General features: G+C 48.9%; 1 protein-coding gene across 1 annotated transcript; it reads right to left on the bottom strand.

The window, feature by feature from the left end:
* Positions 1 to 9,788: 9,788 nt before the first annotated feature.
* LOC103642518 (uncharacterized) lies at positions 9,789 to 10,388 on the bottom strand. The gene is made up of 2 exons (XM_020545387.1): positions 9,947 to 10,388; positions 9,789 to 9,850 (listed from the first exon to the last, which is right to left on the bottom strand). The coding sequence occupies exons 1-2, from the start codon at positions 10,386 to 10,388 to the stop codon at positions 9,789 to 9,791; spliced, it is 504 nt and encodes a 167-aa protein (XP_020400976.1).
* Between the last annotated feature and the right edge of the window lie 8,026 nt (positions 10,389 to 18,414).

The raw sequence follows: 18,414 nt of genomic DNA, 5'->3' as shown, positions 1-18,414 counted from the left end.
AACGGTCACTTAGATCGAGTGAGCTTCTCTTCTCAATCAAACGGGACACAAAGTCCCCGCAAGGACCACCACACAATTGGTGTCTCTTGTCGCGGTTACAATTGAGTTTGATCACAAGAAAGAATGAGAAAAAGAAGCAATCCAAGCGCAAGAGCTCAAATGAACACAAGTCACTCTCTCACTAGTCACTATTTGATTTGGAATGAACTATGGACTTGGGAGAGGATTTGATCTCTTTGGTGTGTCTTGTATTGAATGCTATAGCTCTTGTAAGGTGTAGGAAGTTGGAAAACTTGGATGCAATGAATGGTGGGGTGGTTGGGGTATTTATAGCCCCAACCACCAAAAGTGGCCGTGGGAGGCTGTCTGTCGCATGGCGCACCAGACAGTCAGGTGCGCCACCGGACACTGTCTGGTGCGCCAGCCACGTCAGCCGGCCGTTGGGTTCTAACCGTTGGAGCTCAGACTGGTGGGGCCTCTGGGCTGTCCGGTGGTGCATCGGACAGGTCCTGTAGACTGTCCGGTGCCCCTTCTGCGCGTGTTCTGACTCTGGCGTGCACTGTAGCGCATTCAATGCGGTTGCAGCCGACCGTTGGCGCGAAGTAGCCGTTGCTCTGCTGGCACACCGGACAGTCCGGTGTGACACCGGACACTGTCCGGTGCTTCACCGGACAGTCCGGTGAATTATAGCGGAGCGACCTCCCATTTTCCCGAAGGTAGCGAGTTCAGCGTCAAGTTCCCTGGTGCACCGGACACTGTCCGGTGGTGCACCAGACACTGTCCGGTGCGCCAGACCAGGGGTGCCTTTTGGGATGTCTTTAGCTCTCTTTATTTGAACCCATCTTTGGTCTTTTTATTGGCTTGTTGTGAACCTTTGGCACCTGTAAAACTTATAGACTAGAGCAAACTAGTTAGTCCAATTATTTGTGTTGGGCAATTCAACCACCAAAATCAATTAGGAAAATGTGTAAGCCTATTTCCCTTTCATTCTCCCCCTTTTTGGTGATTGATGCCAACACAAACCAAAGCAAATATAGAAGTGTATAATTGAACTAGTTTGCAGAATGTAAGTGCAAAGGTTACTTAGAATTGAACCAATAAATTCTCATAAGATGCGCATGGATTGATTTCTTTATTTTTAACATTTTGGACCACGCTTGCACCACATGTTTTGTTTTTGCAAATTCTTTTCAAAGTCCTTTTGCAAATAGTCAAAGATAAATGAGTGAGATTTTTGAGAAGCATTTCCAAGATTTGAAATTTTCTCCCCCTGTTTCAAATGCTTTTCCTTTGACTAAACAAAATCCCCCTCAATAAAATCCTCCTCTTAGTGTTCAAGAGGGTTTTAGATATTAGTTTTGAAGAGGGTGATCCAATTCGAAATTCTATCAAAAATAAGATACCAATTGGAAAAACATCATTTGAAAAATCTTTTCTTAACTCAAATTTTGAAAATTGGTGGTGGTGCGGTCCTTTTGCTTTGGGCTAATACTTTCTCCCCCTTTGGCATGAATCGCCAAAAACGGATACTTGAGTGAAATATAAGCCCTTATAACTACTTTCTCCCCCTTTGGCGAACAAAATATGAGTGAAGATTATACCAAAGTTGGAGAGCGACGCGGAGCGACGGCAAAGGATGAGTAATTGGATGGAGTAGAGTGGAAGCCTTTGTCTTCGCTGAAGACTCCTTTTCCCTTTCAATCTATGACTTAGTTTGAAATATACTTGAAAACACATTAGTCATAGCACATGAAAGAGATATGATCAAAGGTATATCAATGAGCTATGCGTGCAAGACATCAAAAGAAATTCCTAGAATCAAGAATATTTAGTTCGTGCCTAAGTTTGGTAAAGGTTTGTTCATCTAATGGCTTGGTAAAGATATCGGCTAATTGTTCTTTGGTGTTAATATATGCAATCTCGATATCTCCCTTTTGTTGGTGATCCCTCAGAAAATGATACCGAATGGCTATGTGTTTAGTGCGGCTATGCTCAACGGGATTATCCGCCATGCGGATTGCACTCTCATTATCACATAGAAGAGGAACTTTGGTTAATTTGTAACCATAGTCCCTAAGGGTTTGCCTCATCCAAAGCAATTGCGTGCAATAATGGCCTGCGGCAATATACTTGGCTTCGGCGGTAGAAAGAGCGACGGAATTTTGCTTCTTTGAAGCCCAAGACACTAGAGACCTTCCCAAGAACTGGCAAGTCCCCGATGTGCTCTTTCTATTAATTTTACACCCCGCCCAATCGGCATCCGAATAACCAATTAAATCAAATGTGGATCCCCAAGGGTACCAAAGCCCAAACTTAGGAGTATAAACTAAATATCTCAAGATTCGTTTTACGGCCCTAAGGTGAGCTTCCTTAGGATCGGCTTGGAATCTTGCACACATGCGTACGGAAAGCATAATGTCCGGTCAAGATGCACATAAATAAATTAAAGAACCTATCATCGATCGGTATACCTTTTGATCTATGGATTTACCTCCCGTGTCAAGGTCGAGATGCCCATTGGTTCCCATGGGTGTCTTGATGGGCTTGGCATCCTTCATCCCAAACTTGTTTAGAATGTCTTGAATATACTTCGTTTGGCTAATGAAGGTGCCCTCTTGAAGTTGCTTCACTTGAAATCCTAAGAAGTACTTCAACTCCCCCATCATAGACATCTCAAATTTTTGTGTCATGATCCTACTAAATTCCTCACATGTAGATTCGTTAGTAGACCCAAATATAATATCGTCAACATAAATTTGGCATACAAACAAATCATTTGCAAGAGTTTTAGTAAAGAGTGTAGGATCGGCCTTTCCGACTTTGAAGCCATTAGTGATAAGAAAATCTCTTAGGCATTCATACCATGCTCTTGGGGCTTGCTTGAGCCCATAAAGCGCCTTAGAGAGTTTATATACGTGGTTAGGATACTCACTATCTTCAAAGCCGGGAGGTTGCTCAACATAGACCTCCTCCTTGATTGGTCCATTGAGAAAGGCACTTTTCACGTCCATTTGGTAAAGCTTAAAGCCATGGTAAGTAGCACAGGAAAGTAAAATGCGAATTGATTCTAGCCTAGCTACGGGTGCATAGGTTTCACCGAAATCCAAACCTTCGACTTGTGAATAACCCTTGGCCACAAGTCGAGCTTTGTTCCTTGTCACCACACCATGCTCATCTTGCTTGTTGTCGAAGACCCACTTGGTTCCTACAACATTTTGGTTAGGACGTGGAACCAAATGCCATACCTCATTCCTGGTGAAGTTGTTGAGCTCCTCTTGCATCGCCACCACCCAATCTGAATCTTGAAGTGCTTCCTCTACCCTGTGTGGCTCAATAGAGGAAACAAAGAATAATGTTCACAAAAATGAGCAACACGAGATCGAGTAGTTACCCCCTTTTGAATGTCGCCGAGGATGGTGTTCACGGGGTGATCTCGTTGGATTGCTTGGTGGACTCTTGGGTGTGGCGGTCTTGGAACTTGTTCATCTTCCTTATCTTGATCATGGGCATCTCCCCCTTGATCATTGCTCTCCTTTTGAGGTGGCTCAACTTCTTGATCTTCTCCTTCATCATTTTGAGCCTCATCCTCATCTTGAGTTGGTGGAGATGCTTGCATGGAGGAAGATGGTTGATCTTGTGCTTGTGGTGGCTCTTCGAATTCCTTAGGACACACATCCCCAATGGACATGTTCCTCAGCGCGACGCATGGAGCCTCTTCATCATCTAGCTCATCAAGATGAACTTGCTCTACTTGAGAGCCGTTAGTCTCATCAAACACAATGTCACAAGAAACTTCAACTAGTCTAGAGGACTTGTTAAAGACTCTATATGCCCTTGTGTTTAAATCATATCCTAGTAAAAAGCCTTCTACAGCCTTAGGAGCAAATTTAGATTTTCTACCTCTTTTAACAAGAATAAAGCATTTGCTACCAAAGACTCTAAAATATGAAACATTGGGCTTTTTACCGGTTAGGAGTTCGTATGATTTCTTCTTGAGGATTTGGTGTAGATATAACCGGTTGATGGTGTAGCAAGTGGTGTTGACCGCCTCCGCCCAAAACCGATCCGAAGTCTTGTACTCATCAAGCATGGTCCTTGCCATGTCCAATAGAGTTCTATTCTTCCTCTCCACTACACCATTTTGTTGTGGGGTGTAGGGAGAAGAGAACTCATGCTTGATGCCCTCCTCCTCAAGGAAGCCTTCGATTTGAGAGTTCTTGAACTCCGTCCCGTTGTCGCTTCTGATTTTCTTGATCCTTAAGCCGAACTCGTTTTGAGCCCGTCTCAAGAATCCCTTTAAGGTCTCTTGGGTATGAGATTTTTCCTGCAAAAAGAACACCCAAGTGAAGCGAGAATAGTCATCCACAATAACTAGACAGTACTTACTCCCGCCGATGCTTATGTAAGCTATCGGGCCGAATTGGTCCATGTGTAGGAGCTCGAGTGGCCTGTCAGTCGTCATGATGTTCTTGTGTGGATGATGAACACCAACTTGCTTCCCTGCCTGACATACGCTACAAATCCTGTCTTTCTCAAAATAAACATTTGTTAGTCCCAAAATGTGTTCTCCCTTTAGATGTTTGTGAAGATTCTTCATTCCAACATGTGCTAGTCGGCGATGCCAGAGCCAGCCCATGTTAGTCTTAGCAATTAAGCAAGTGTCGAGTTCAGCTCTATCAAAATCTACTAAGTATAGCTGACCCTCTAACACTCTCTTAAATGCTATTGAATCATCACTTCTTCTAAAGACAGTAACACCTACATCCGTAAAAAGACAGTTGTAGCCCATTTTACATAATTGTGAAACTGAAAGCAAGTTATAATCTAAAGAATCTACAAGAAAAACATTGGAAATGGAATGGTCAGGTGATATAGCAATTTTACCCAATCCTTTGACCAAACCTTGATTTCCATCCCCGAATGTGATAGCTCGTTGAGGATCTTGGTTTTTCTCATAGGAGGAGAACATCTTCTTCTCCCCTGTCATGTGGTTTGTGCACCCGCTATCGATGATCCAACTTGAGCCCCCGGATGCATAAACCAACAAAACAAATTTAGTTCTTGATTTTAGGTACCCAAACGGTTTTGGGTCCTTTGACATTAGATACAAGAACTTTGGGTACCCAAACACTAGTCTTTGATCCCTTGTATTTGCCCCCAACATACTTGGTAACTACCTTGCCGGATTTGTTAGTCAAAACATAAGATGCATCAAAAGTTTTAAATGAAATGTTAGAATCATTTGATGCAATAGGAGTTTTCTTCTTAGGCAATTTTGCACAGGTTGATTGCCTAGAACTAGATGTCTCACCCTTATACATAAAAGCATGATTAGGGCCAGAGTGAGACTTCCTAGAGTGAATTCTCCTAATTTTGTGCTCGGGATAACCGGCAGGGTAAAAAATGTAACCCTCGTTATCCTGAGGCATGGGAGCCTTGCCCTTAACAAAGTTAGACAATCTTTTAGGAGGGGCATTAAGTTTGACATTGTCTCCCTTTTGGAAGCCAATCCCATCCTTGATGCCAGGGCATCTCCCACTATAGAGCATGCTTCTAGCAAATTTAAATTTTTCATTTTCTAAGTCATGCTCATTAATTTTGGCATTAAGTTGAGCTATGTGATCATTTTGTTTCTTAATTAAAGCTAGGTGATCATGAATAGCATCAACATTAATATATCTACATCTAGTGCAAATGGAAACATGCTCAACGGTAGATGTGGAGGGTTTGCAAGATTTTAGTTCAACAATCTTAGCATGTAAAATGTCATTTTCACTTCTAAGATTGGAAATGGTAACATTGCAAACATCTAAGTCTTTAGCCTTAGCAATTAATTTTTCATTCTCATTTTTAAGGCTAGCAAGAGAGACATTCAATTCTTCAATCTTAGCAAGTAAACTAACATTATCATCTCTAAGATTGGGAATTGAAACATCACAAGCATTTGAATCAACCTTAGCAATTATTTTAGCATTCTCATTTCTAAGGTTGGCAATAATATCATGGCAAGTGCTTAGCTCACTAGATAGTTTTTCACATTTCTCTACTTCTAGAGCGTAAGCATTTTTAACCTTAACATGCTTCTTGTTTTCTTTAATTAGGAAGTCCTCTTGAGAGTCCAAGAGTTCATCCTTCTCATGAATAGCACTAATTAATTCATTTAATTTTTTATTTTGTTGCATGTTCAGGTTGGCAAAAAGGGTGCGCAAATTATCCTCCTCATCACAAGAGTTATCCTCATCACTAGAGGCTTCATATTTAGTGGAGGATTTTGATTTTACCTTCTTCCTTTTGCCGTCCTTTGCCATGAGGCACTTGTGGCCGACGTTGGGGAAGAGGAGTCCTTTGGTGACGGCGATGTTGGAGGTGTCCTCGTCGGAGGAGGAGTCGGAGGAGCTCTCGTCGGAGTTCCACTCGCGGCACACATGGGCATCGCCGCCCTTCTTCTTGTAGTATCTCTTCTTTTCTCTCCTCTTTCCCTTCTTGTCGTCGCCCCTGTCACTGTCACTTGATATTGGACATTTTGCAATAAAGTGACCGGGCTTACCACACTTGTAGCACACTTTCTTGGAGCGGGACTTGTAGTCCTTCCCTCTCCTTTGCTTGAGGATTTGGTGGAAGTTCTTGATGATGAGCGACATTTCCTCGTTGTCGAGCTTGGAGGCGTCGATGGGGAGTCTACTTGATGTAGACTCTTCCTTCTTCTCCTCCGTTGCCTTGAATGCGACCGGTTGTGCTTCGGGCGTGGAGGGGCCATCTTGCTCGATGATTTTCTTTGAGCCTTTGATCATCAATTCAAAGCTCACAAATTTTCCTATTACTTCCTCGGGAGACATTAGTGTGTATCTAGGATCACCACGTATTAATTGTACTTGCGTAGGGTTAAGAAAAACGAGTGATCTAAGAATAACCTTGACCATTTCATGGTCATCCCATTTTTTGCTCCCGAGGTTGCGCACTTGGTTTACCAAGGTCTTGAGCCGATTGTACATCTCTTGTGGCTCCTCCCCTTGGCGAAGCCGGAAGCGACCGAGCTCCCCCTCGATCGTCTCCCGCTTGGTGATCTTGGTCACCTCGTCTCCTTCGTGTGTGGTCTTGAGTACGTCCCAAATCTCTTTGGCACTCTTCAATCCTTGCACCTTGTTATACTCCTCTCGACTTAGAGAGATGAGGAGTATAGTGGTGGCTTGTTAGTTGAAGTGCATGATTTGGGCCACCTCGTCCTCATCATAATCTTCATCCCCTACGGATGGTACCTGTACACCAAACTCAACAACATCCCATATACTTTTGTGGAGTGAGGTTAGGTGATATCTCATCATATCACTCCACCTAGAATAATCTTCACCGTCAAATGACGGTGGTTTGCCCAATGGGACGGAAAGTAATGGAGTATGCTTAGGAATGCGAGGATAGCATAAGGGGATCTTACTATACTTCTTGCGCTCTTGGCGCTTAGAAGTGACGGACGCGGCGTCGGATCCGGATGTACAGGGCGAGGAAGAATTGGTCTCGTAGTAGACCACTTTCTTCATTTTCTTCTTCTTCTCACCACTCTTGTGCGATCGAATGCGTGAAGGGGATCCATCCTTCTTGTTGTTGGCGGACTCCCTCGATGGAGTCTTCCCATGGCTTGTAGCGGACTTCTCACCGCCGATCACCATCTTCTTGGCGTGATCTCCCGACATCACTTCGAGCGGTTAAGCTCTAATGAAGCACCGGGCTCTGATACCAATTGATAGTCGCCTATAGGGGCGGTGAATAGGGCGAATCTGAAATTTATAAACTTAAGCACAACTACAAGCCAGGTTAGCGTTAGAAATATGAACGAGTCCGAGAGAGAGGGTGAAAAACAAATCGCAAGCAAATAAAGAGTGAGACACAAGGATTTGTTTTACCGAGGTTCGGTTCTTGCAAACCTACTCCCCGTTGAGGTGGTCACAAAGACCGGGTCTCTTTCAACCCTTTCCCTCTCTCAAACGGTCACTTAGACCGAGTGAGCTTCTCTTCTCAATCAAACGAGACACAAAGTCCCCGCAAGGACCACCACACAATTGGTGTCTCTTGCCGCAGTTACAATTGAGTTTGATCACAAGAAAGAATGAGAAAAAGAAGCAATCCAAGCGCAAGAGCTCAAATGAACACAAGTCACTCTCTCACTAGTCACTATTAGATTTGGAATGAACTATGGACTTGGGAGAGGATTTGATCTCTTTGGTGTGTCTTGTATTGAATGCTATAGCTCTTGTAAGGTGTAGGAAGTTGGAAAACTTGGATGCAATGAATGGTGGGGTCGTTGGGGTATTTATAGCCCCAACCACCAAAAGTGGTCGTTGGGAGGCTAACTGTCACATGGCGCACCGGACAGTCCGGTGCGCCACCGGACACTGTTCGGTGTGCCAGCCACGTCAGCCGGCCGTTGGGTTCTGACCGTTGGAGCTCTGACTTGTGGGGCCTCTGGGCTGTCCGGTGGTGCACCAGACAGGTCCTGTAGACTGTCCGGTGCCCCTTCTGCGCGTGCTCTGACTCTGGCGTGCACTGTAGCGCATTCAATGCGGTTGTAGTCGACCGTTGGCGCGAAGTAGTCGTTGCTCTGCTGGCACACCGGACAGTCCGGTGTGACACCGGACAGTCCGGTGAATTATAGCGGAGCGGCCTCCCATTTTCCCGAAGGTAGCGAGTTCAGCGTCAAGTTCCCTGGTGCACCGGACACTGTCCGGTGGCACACCGGACAATCCGGTGCGCCAGACCAGGGCGCCTTTTGGGATGTCTTTAGCTCTCTTTATTTGAACCCATCTTTGGTCTTTTTATTGGCTTGTTGTGAACCTTTGGCACCTATAAAACTTATAGACTAGAGTAAACTAGTTAGTCCAATTATTTGTGTTGGGCAATTCAACCACCAAAATCAATTAGGAAAAGGTGTAAGCCTATTTCCCTTTCAGTATTCCTTCCTTTCCTTGTGCCTTACTACAGCACAATCAATCCAACTCAAAAGTAATAGGTGACGATAGCTACTTTATTACATCCTGCCTTGGTCTGTCGGCAATTATGTGAAAACTAAAAAGAAAAAAGCAAACCTCAAGAGATTTAGTCGCTGGTTAATTCACCCCATAGACCCACTTCTCCGCATTGCTGGTATAAGAGACCAGCTCCTTGGGTTCAAACCACAAGGCGATCTCATCCTTTGCTGTCTCCAGGCCATCACTTCCATGAATGATGTTTCTGGTGTGTTCATAACAAGCTTGTGAGTTTGTTGTAATAAGCTTGCATGATGCGAAACGCAAACCTCAAGAGAAAAGGTAAGGTACTTAACCTTCCCACAACAATGCCAAGGTCGCCCCTGATGGTTCCTGGTTCATATTTCTGTGGGTCTGTGGCACCAATTAGTTTTCTCCCATACTTGATGACACCCTCTCCTTCCCAAACCTAGAGAAAATCAGTCACCTTTTGTTGTCCATGTATGTAAGCACAACTCTTTCTGTAGGGATGTTCGTTCCTTCTTACCATTGCAAGTACAGGGCCAAAGCTGAGGAAGTCACACAACCCATTGAAGAAAGGCCTTTCCTTGAGATCATGGTAGTGTTTCTCAGCGAATCCTTTGGATGGGACAATCAGCTTGATGGCAACAAGCTTGTAGCCTTTTATCTTGAATTGGGATGCACAAGTTGACTTTCAAAAGTCGGAAAGCAACAAAATATCTCCCTTCGGACTCCTAACTCGACTCCCGCAGAGATCTCCAAGAAATGTGCCAGTGCGCTAATTAATGGTTCCAAATGAAACTGCATGCATCAATAACTCACCAGGTACGGATCCAGTGAGTCGAATCTGAGCACCACATCAGCGAGAACCCCTGGGAGGAAGACGAGTCGAGCATCGTGAAATGAAAGAGTCAGAGCCGTTGTAGAGCACAAGCAAACAGAAGGTAGGTACCAAAGAGAACCCACACCATTCTTGTCCGGTATGAGGAACGAGGTGATGGCGGCGCCGACATTGGCGAGGCGGACCCGGATACTCCCGTCGTCTAGATCAAAGAGCTCCGGCGCAAGCGGATGCGACACGAGCTTCGGGAGGATCAGCGGCCTCGGAGAGGACAATCGGAGGCGGAGCAGCGGCGTGGGGGCGGAGAAGATGGTGACGGAGGCGAGCAGGTAGACGGAGGCGAGGAGGATGAGGAAGAAGGGCGGGGTGGCGCGGAGCACCCTGCTGGCCGCGGGGACCACGAGGTGAATGTGATTGTGAATCTGGGAGTGGAGATCCTGGAACCTGTTGGACGGGAGATGGTGGAGGAGTGGGTGCGGCTGCGGCTGCGGCAGCGGGCGGGTCGGGGTGCGAGGAGCCCGAGGGGAGAGCGAGTGGTTGTGATGGTGAACTCCTACCAGCTGCTCCATTTCCTCTGGCGGGAAGAGGGAGGAGGGAGGGAGGAGGGGGCCGGCGCCCGGCGGCGTACCTAGCGTCCTGGCGGCTCTGGACTCTGGCCGGAGTCTGGAGTCTGCGCGATGTGGTAGTGGCTGCCGGCTGAGGATGGCTAGGCGGCTGGCGGGGCTGAGGACGTGTAGGGTTTGAGGACGGCCCAGGAAGGCCCATTAATTCTATAGCGACCCACCGCTAGTCCCCGACGACATATATAGCGACCAACCATAAGTTGTTAAAATTCTAGACTTTTAGCGACCAACCGACTATTGCTACAAAAGGATTTAGCGACTGACCGTCGGTCCCTAACCTTTAGCAACCAACAGTTGGTACCTAATAAGGGTCGCTAAAGATCAACCGTCGTGTAGTGACCTATTTATAGAAAAGTTATACAACTTCGACTGAAATTACAAACATGCCTACAAAGTTCATACACATGATTTACAAATATAATAGGGGCATCATTGTATTTTCCCTTTCTATTTGTTTCACAAGTCTTGGACTTATTCCCCTTCATCTCTTTTTGCGCTCGAAGCTTTCTCCAAGCCGAGGTCGCTGACCTCGGCTCGCACCTTCGTTGCATGCGTGTATAGACGAAGCTTCTTTACACGCTGCTTTGGCCAAAGGCCATCTTCGTCCATCCTTTGCTATATACCTGTTGGGGCGAAGGCGAACACGCCACCCTTCGCTCGTCGACTTCGTTCTCACCTTGCGCAGGCGAAGGCTGAATCCACAACCCGCCAAGACAGGCCAAGGGCGCTAACCGGACGGAGGCCTGTTCGACCTCTTTCGCTCACACGAGACAAGACGAAGGCCCCGCCGAAGTCTACGGGACCTCCCACTCCCTCACCACTGAGGCCCATGTGCAATTCTGCCCATAGAGTTGGGCCCCACGAGGACATGTGTGATTAGAGTCGTGTCTATAATAAAGTTTACCGTAATGACTGTCTGTAACGTCCCCTCGTGGGAATATTCTGGGGATAAACCAGGTACTCGAGGGTCTAAATGTCTGTGATAGGGGCAAGCGGCCCCTCGAGTACCTATAAATACTCTCGTACTGTGCCCAGGCATAGAGAGATCAACAAGGCTTTTGGCATCCCGTGTTAAGCTTTGCAAACTCTCTCCCTACTTTCCCGTTGGATCAACCTGTCTTGGAGGGCTGGTTCCAACAATACCTAAAGCACATTTGCTTACACCGAAGTAAAGATGTTTTGAGGACCTTTAGCAAGGCAGGCTCCCAATAGTAGCCACTTGCGGAATGAGTTCGATTCTTCATAATGATCTTAGATCACCAAAATCATTATTGGGAGGCCTTGCGCCAAAGTCCCAAAAACACCTTCTCGAAGCTCGTTATGGAGAAGGTGAAATACACAATTCAGTACAAAGAGAGTTAGACTCGCGGTCCACCAGACGGGGGAGAAGGTGAAGGCGACATTGCCTGCGCGCGCGAAATTTTTCACGACTTGCACCTCTTCGCGCCCACTTATCAGTATAAAAGTGATACAGCGAGTGGGAGCGAGTCACATTTACTGCCCCCAACCACTTGCTGCCAAAATTTTCTGTTACTCCGAAACTCTGCATCTAACACCACTTCGGAAGTAGTTTCGACATAACATCTTCTGGCGTAATTCCCTTAGATGGCGAGGATCCGCTCGACTGCTAAGTTGATCACTCCTACTTCTTCGGAGGCACTTTAGGATATTGTGCCCATTTCCGAAGCTATGAGAGCTTCGTCATCATTGAGACCTGCGAAGGAGCTCCCGAGGGATAGCCCATTGAAGCCAAGCTATATTGAGATAGGTCGATCCATCCTGAAGGGAAAAGATTTGCAAACTATGAAGAAGATTGGTTACTTCAATAGCAAGGTCAACGTGCGGCTCCCTGGTGACGGTACACTTTTGTGTTTTAAGTCCAATGCCCATGTCCTTTATCGACCGCCACATCAACTATCAATCATTATCAACACTAGTACTAACAAAGTGCTCGTGCGTCGCTACGATTCTCTTTTATGCTTGAGCATAAAATATAAAACATAAAGACATGTATATTATTGGCTAGGTGAATTTGAATGTATATTTAGAGCCAACAACCATGATTCAAATTCTCATTTGTGCATAATTTTAGCTTTTTATCATATAAATGTGAGGGACAACAATGGTCCAAATGTTTCTTCACAATTTGTTAGGGTCCTAAATTAATTTTAGTTCCAAAATGAATAGAAATATGATCTGATCCTAATTCGACCTTTAAATTTTATAGTATAAAATTTAGAGCTCATTATCACCCCTATATACAGCAGATCCGTGGACAACTCGAGAGCACTTAAGGTTATCTAACATATGTTGTTGTATATGGCACCTCTGAGTAGAGCCAAAGGTGGGGAAACGGGTACCACCTCATTTCTAGGCTGTTAGTGGAAACCTAGAGGCAACGAGTCTGATGGCTCACTGCTACGGGCACGGTGGTTGCGATGCTCGCTGGCTCGCTGCCACTCTTGTCCCACAAGAGCTGCGAATGCGAAACTAGAGGTTGCGATGCTATGGAAGATGATGCTGCTAGCTCTTACCGGTAAACTGTTCTTTTTAAAATTCTTGCCAAAAATCAAGATTAAGTGGGGTTTTAAAAACCTTGCTCCTAATCAAGGAGAGGAGTTTCTTTGGAACACATAAATTTCACGTTGAACATATTGAAAATTAATATGTACTGCAAAAGAAACAATTTTATTTGAGGCACCCGTTACCACATTACAGTAAACTAACAAACATCCGACGGTCACTTTATCTCCGACGGCTGCCTACGAGGCCGTCGGACGTAATCTTATGTCCGACGGCCACAACGGGCTCTCGGAAATACCGTCTTATCTCCGACGGCTATGTACGAGGCCGTCGGATATAAGATTATGTCCGACGGCTGTCAGCGTAGCCGTCGGACGTAATCTTATATCCGACGGCCTCGTACATAGCCGTCGGAGGTAAGGTTTTTTAACACGGGCAGAGACCGGCGCGCGGTTCATTTTCACGTGCGCTCGCCCTTTTCTCTCTTCTCTCTCTCTGCCCGTCGCCGCCGCCGCCGTCGACGCGGTCCACGACGCCGCCCACTGCCCCGCCGCCCCGCCTCCCACTGCCCCGCCGCCGCCCATTGCCCCGGCGCCGTCGACGCCGTCCCATCGCCGCCCCGCCCGCCCGCTGTCGACGCCCGCCACCGGCCACCGGCCGCGGCCCCGGCCCCGCTCGCCCCATCGCCCACACCGCCGGTGCTGCCCCGTCGCTGCCGGCCACATCTCCGCCCGCGCCGGAATTGCCAAGCCCTATTCTCTAAGTAAGTATTTTTAGTTTTATTTTGTATATATTAGTATTGTTTTGTAGTTTCTAATGTTGTTATTAAATATTTAGTATGTTAAATAATGTTTATCTTATTATATCCGAGGGCCTAAATTTGATTATATGGCGAAATTTGATTATGTAATTAATTTAGTTTGTTTTCGTTTACTTAGTGGTGCTTAGATAATTTAAATTTTTAATTTTCGAGGGTAATTATTATGCCCTCGAAAATAAGGTCATTTTATATGATTTGTCACCCGTGATAATGTTATGTAGTGGTGTCTATATAATTTAAATTATTAATTTCCGAGGGTAATTATTATGCCCTCGGAAATAAGGTTATTTTATATGATTTAGGGTCCCGTTAAATTATTTTCCTTTTATTAGTGTGGTTTATTAGATTAGAGACGTGATTAACTTAACTAATCAAGTTAACATCTCGTATCTAGTATGGAGGAGGATCGTCGATGGATGTATGAAGGTTGGAAGAAAAGAGGTGCTCTATCAAGTGAGTGGGTTGCCAAGACTGACGCGTTTCTCGACCGTGCTTTTGCTCGGTCAGAGACTGGAACCGATGTTAGGTGCCCTTGTACCAAGTGTCGGAACATTTATTTCCTTGACAGGAGGACTATGTCGATAGATCTTTGCAAGAACGGTTATATGCTAGGCTATGAGGTGTGGGTGCACCACGGTGAGGACCCACCTCCTCATATTGTATCGGAAGTTCAGTCACATGAAGAGGAGGACTACGATAGGATGGAAGAGATGCTTGATGATGTACGCCATGAGCTTCTAACCGTCGATTCGGAGAACCCCGGTCAACCCACCGAGTATGAGGATCCAGCTACAACTGAGGTTCAGAAGTTCTTCGAGCTCCTTAAAGCTGCCTAAGAGCCGTTGCATGAGCACACAAAAGTGACCGTCCTTGTATTTGTGACTCGACTTATGGCTATTAAGTCTAAGTTTGCATTCTCAAACAACTGTTACAAGGAGCTTTTGAACTTGATCAGTGATGTACTTCCGGAGAATCACAAGATACCAAAGTACATGTATCAATCTAAAAAGTTGTTATCTGGGCTCGGTATGGACTACGAAAAAATCGATGTCTATGAAAATAATTGTATGCTTTTCTGGAAGAAGACCGCGGGTGAGAAGAAGTGTACTGTATGTGGTGAGCGTAGATTCGTTGAGGTTGAAAACGACGATGGTTTGACCGTGACTACGAAGATTGCACGTAAGGAGCTTCGTTACATGCCTCTTATACCACGGTTGAAACGTTTGTTCATCTCCAAGAATACAGCCAGACACATGAGGTGGCACAAAGAAGGGGTACGTGAGAATCCAAATGTCATGGTGCACCCAGCTGATACAGATGCATGGAAGGCACTAGATGCTTTTGATTCCAGCTTTGCTGATGAAGTGCGGAATGTCCACTTCGGTTTGGCAACAGATGGTTTCTCGCCATTTGTCGGGGACCATAATTAGGGGTACCCTCAAGACGCCTAATTCTCAGCTGGTAACCCCCATCAGCATAAAGCTGTAGAGGCCTGATGGGTGCGATTAAGTCAGGGATCAGTCCATACGAGTGACTCGATCACGCCTCGTCCGAGCCTAGCCTCGGACAAGGGCAGCCGACCCCGAGGGGTTTCCGTCTCGCCCGAGGCCCCCCTTTAACGGCGGACACATCTCCGGCTCGCCCGAGGCCATGCCTTCGCTAAGAAGCAACCCTGACTAGATCGCCGCACCGACCGACCGAGTCGCAGGGGCATTTAACGCAAAGGTGGCCTGACACCTTTATCCTGACGCGCGCCCCCCGGCAGAGCCGAAGTGACCGCCGTCACTTCGCCGCGCCACTGACCGGTCTGACAGAAGGACAGCGCCGCTTGCGCCACTCCGACTGCAGTGCCACTTGACAGAGTGAGGCTGACAGGCAGTCAGGCCCTGCCAAAGGCGCCATAGGAAACTCCGCTCCGCCCGACCCAGGGCTCGGACTCGGGCTAGGACCCGGAAGACGGCGAACTCCGCTCCGCCCGACCCCAGGGCTCGGACTCGGGCTAAGACCCGGAAGACGGCGAACTCCGCTCCGCCCGACCCCAGGGCTCGGACTCGGGCTAAGACCCGGAAGACGACGAACTCCGCTCCGCCCGACCCCAGGGCTCGGACTCGGGCTAGGACCCGGAAGACGGCGAACTCCGCTCCGCCTGACCCAGGGCTCGGACTCGGGCTAAGACCCGGAAGACGGCGAACTCCGCTCCGCCCGACCCCAGGGCTCGGACTCGGGCTAGGACCCGGAAGACGGCAAACTCCGCTCCGCCCGACCCAGGGCTCGGACTCGGGCTAAGACCCGGAAGACGGCGAACTCCGCTTCGCCCGACCCCAGGGCTCGGACTCGGGCTAAGACCCGGAAGACGGCGAACTCCGCTCTGCCCGACCCCAGGGCTCGGACTCGGGCTAAGACCCGGAAGACGACGAACTCCGCTTCGCCCGACCCCAGGGCTCGGACTCCGCCCTGACCTCTGCCGAACGACCTCCGCCTCGCCCGACCCAGGGGCTCGGGCTCGGCCTCGGCAACGGAAGACAGATTCGACCCCAGCTTCGGAGGAGCCCCCACGTCGCCCGACCTCGGGCGCGGGCCCGCCACGTCAACAGGGAGCGCCATCATCACCCTACCCCGAGCCGACTCGGGCCGCAGAGAACAAGACCGGTGTCCCATCTGGCCAGCTCCGCCAGATAGGCAATGATGGCGCCCCGCGTGCCCTGTGACGACGGCGGCTCTCAGCCCCCTTACGGAAGCAGGGGGACGTCAGCAAAGACTCGACCGCTCCGACAGCTGTCCCTCCGCCAAGCTCCGTTGCTCCTCCGACAGCCACGACATCACAACAGCAGGGTGCCAAGATCTCTCCGGCTGCCACATTGGCATGTACTTAGGGCGCTAGCTCTCCCTCCGCTAGACACGTAGCACTCTGCTACACCCCCCATTGTACACCTGGATCCTCTCCTTACGACTATAAAAGGAAGGACCAGGGCCTTCTTAGAGGAGGTTGGCCGCGCGGGACGAGGACGAGACAGGCGCTCTCTTGGGGCCGCTCGCTTCCCTCACCCGCGTGGACGCTTGTAACCCCCCTACTGCAAGCGCACCCGACCTGGGCGCGGGACGAACACAAAGGCCGCGGGATTTCCACCTCTCTTCACGCCCGTCTCCGGCCACCTCGCTCTCCCCCCTTCGCGCTCGCCCACGCGCTCGACCCATCTGGGCTGGGGAACGCGGCACACTCACTCGTCGGCTCGGGGACCCCCCGGTCTCGAAACGCCGACAGTTGGCGCGCCAGGTAGGGGACCTGCTGCGTGCTGACGAACAGCTTCCCGTCAAGCTCCAGATGGGCAGTCTCCAGCAACCTCTCCGGCCCGGAACGGTGCTCCGTTTCGGGAGTCTTGAGTTCATGTCCTTCGACGGCAGCTACGACATGATACTCCTTCCACCACCGCGCGACAACGACAATGGCGGCCGACAACCCGCCCGCCGGCGGCGGAATCGACGACATCTTCCCCGCGTGGTGGAAGAACAACGTTCGAGCTCGCCCCGTCCTCTCCCCCGCCAACGGAGGAGGAGGCGGGGCAACCAAGGCCAAGCGGGAGGCCGCGCTTCATCGGCCGTCGAGCGAATCGACGTTCCCAGCGCCCCGACGGAAGGCACGCCGGGCGTCGACCTCGCGTTCGAGACGAAGGCAAGCGCCGTCCCCCCGCGACGCACTGATCCCGAGCAAGAAGACGACGCCAGCGCGCTCGCGGAGGGCTTGCAGGACGTCGCCCTTGTACCTGAGACGACGGTGCAACCAGTCCCCGATGTGACTAAGTCGCTCCTCGTCGACCAAAAGGTACTGACTAACTCCCATCTTATGTCATTTCGACTCCGCCTCAACCCGCCTAGCGACCTCGCTTTGGCGGGCACTCTCGTTGAGGCGAGTGCAACCCCACCGGGGTTTCGTATGCGGTCGCCTTGGGACCGATTAATGGACGTCTCGACCTACGGGCCCTCTGGGTCCGAGGAAGATGACGCTCCCAGCATCTGTTGGGATTTCTCCGGATTTGGCAACCCCAGTGCCATGCGAGACTTCATGACCGCATGTGACTACTGCCTCTCCGACTGTTCCGACGGTAGCCGCAGCCTTGACGATGAGGACTGCGGCCCAAGCCGCGAATGTTTCCACGTCGAGCTAGGGGATCCCTCCGAAGGCAACCATCTTGGCATGCCGGAGGACGGTGATCTTCCTAGGCCGGTGCCTCGTGCTGACATCCCGCGGGAGTTAGCTGTGGTCCCCGTTCCGGCGGGGGGTCACGACCCACAGCTCGAGCAAGTCCGCGGGGCGCAGGCCAGGCTCGACGAGGGAGCAGGAGCGCTTGAGCCGGTCCGCCGGGACGTCGGGCAGGTATGGGCGGGCCAACCCCCGGCCGGAGAAATACGTCACCTGCCCCAAGGTTTCCAACACCGCGTCGCCAACGACGTCAGGGTCAGGCTGTAACACCCTGAATTTGGGGGTATAAAATTTCTTTTCTGATATCCACCAAATTCAGGTGTTACCCTCTTACTTTCCTTCTTTTATACTCTTTTTTCTAAATAGTGGAGAGTTATTTTATTATACATATAAATTTTTAGCGTAGTAGAATAAAATCCTAGAGAAGCTTT

Source organism: Zea mays, chromosome 10 (assembly GCF_902167145.1).
Source record: "Zea mays cultivar B73 chromosome 10, Zm-B73-REFERENCE-NAM-5.0, whole genome shotgun sequence".
Lineage (NCBI taxonomy): Eukaryota > Viridiplantae > Streptophyta > Magnoliopsida > Poales > Poaceae > Zea > Zea mays.
The sequence above is the reverse complement of the archived record's forward strand: the minus strand, read 5'-3'. Positions and strand labels throughout refer to the sequence as shown.

Excerpts from the sequence above, each read along its gene's own strand:
- LOC103642518 (XM_020545387.1), bottom strand. The coding sequence starts at position 10,388 with ATGGAGCAGCTGGTAGGAGTTCACCATCACAACCACTCGCTCTCCCCT. Across the intron at positions 9,851-9,946 it reads CCTCATACCGGACAAGAATG|GGGTTCTCGCTGATGTGGTG; the intron begins GTGTGGGTTCTC and ends TCTTCCTCCCAG.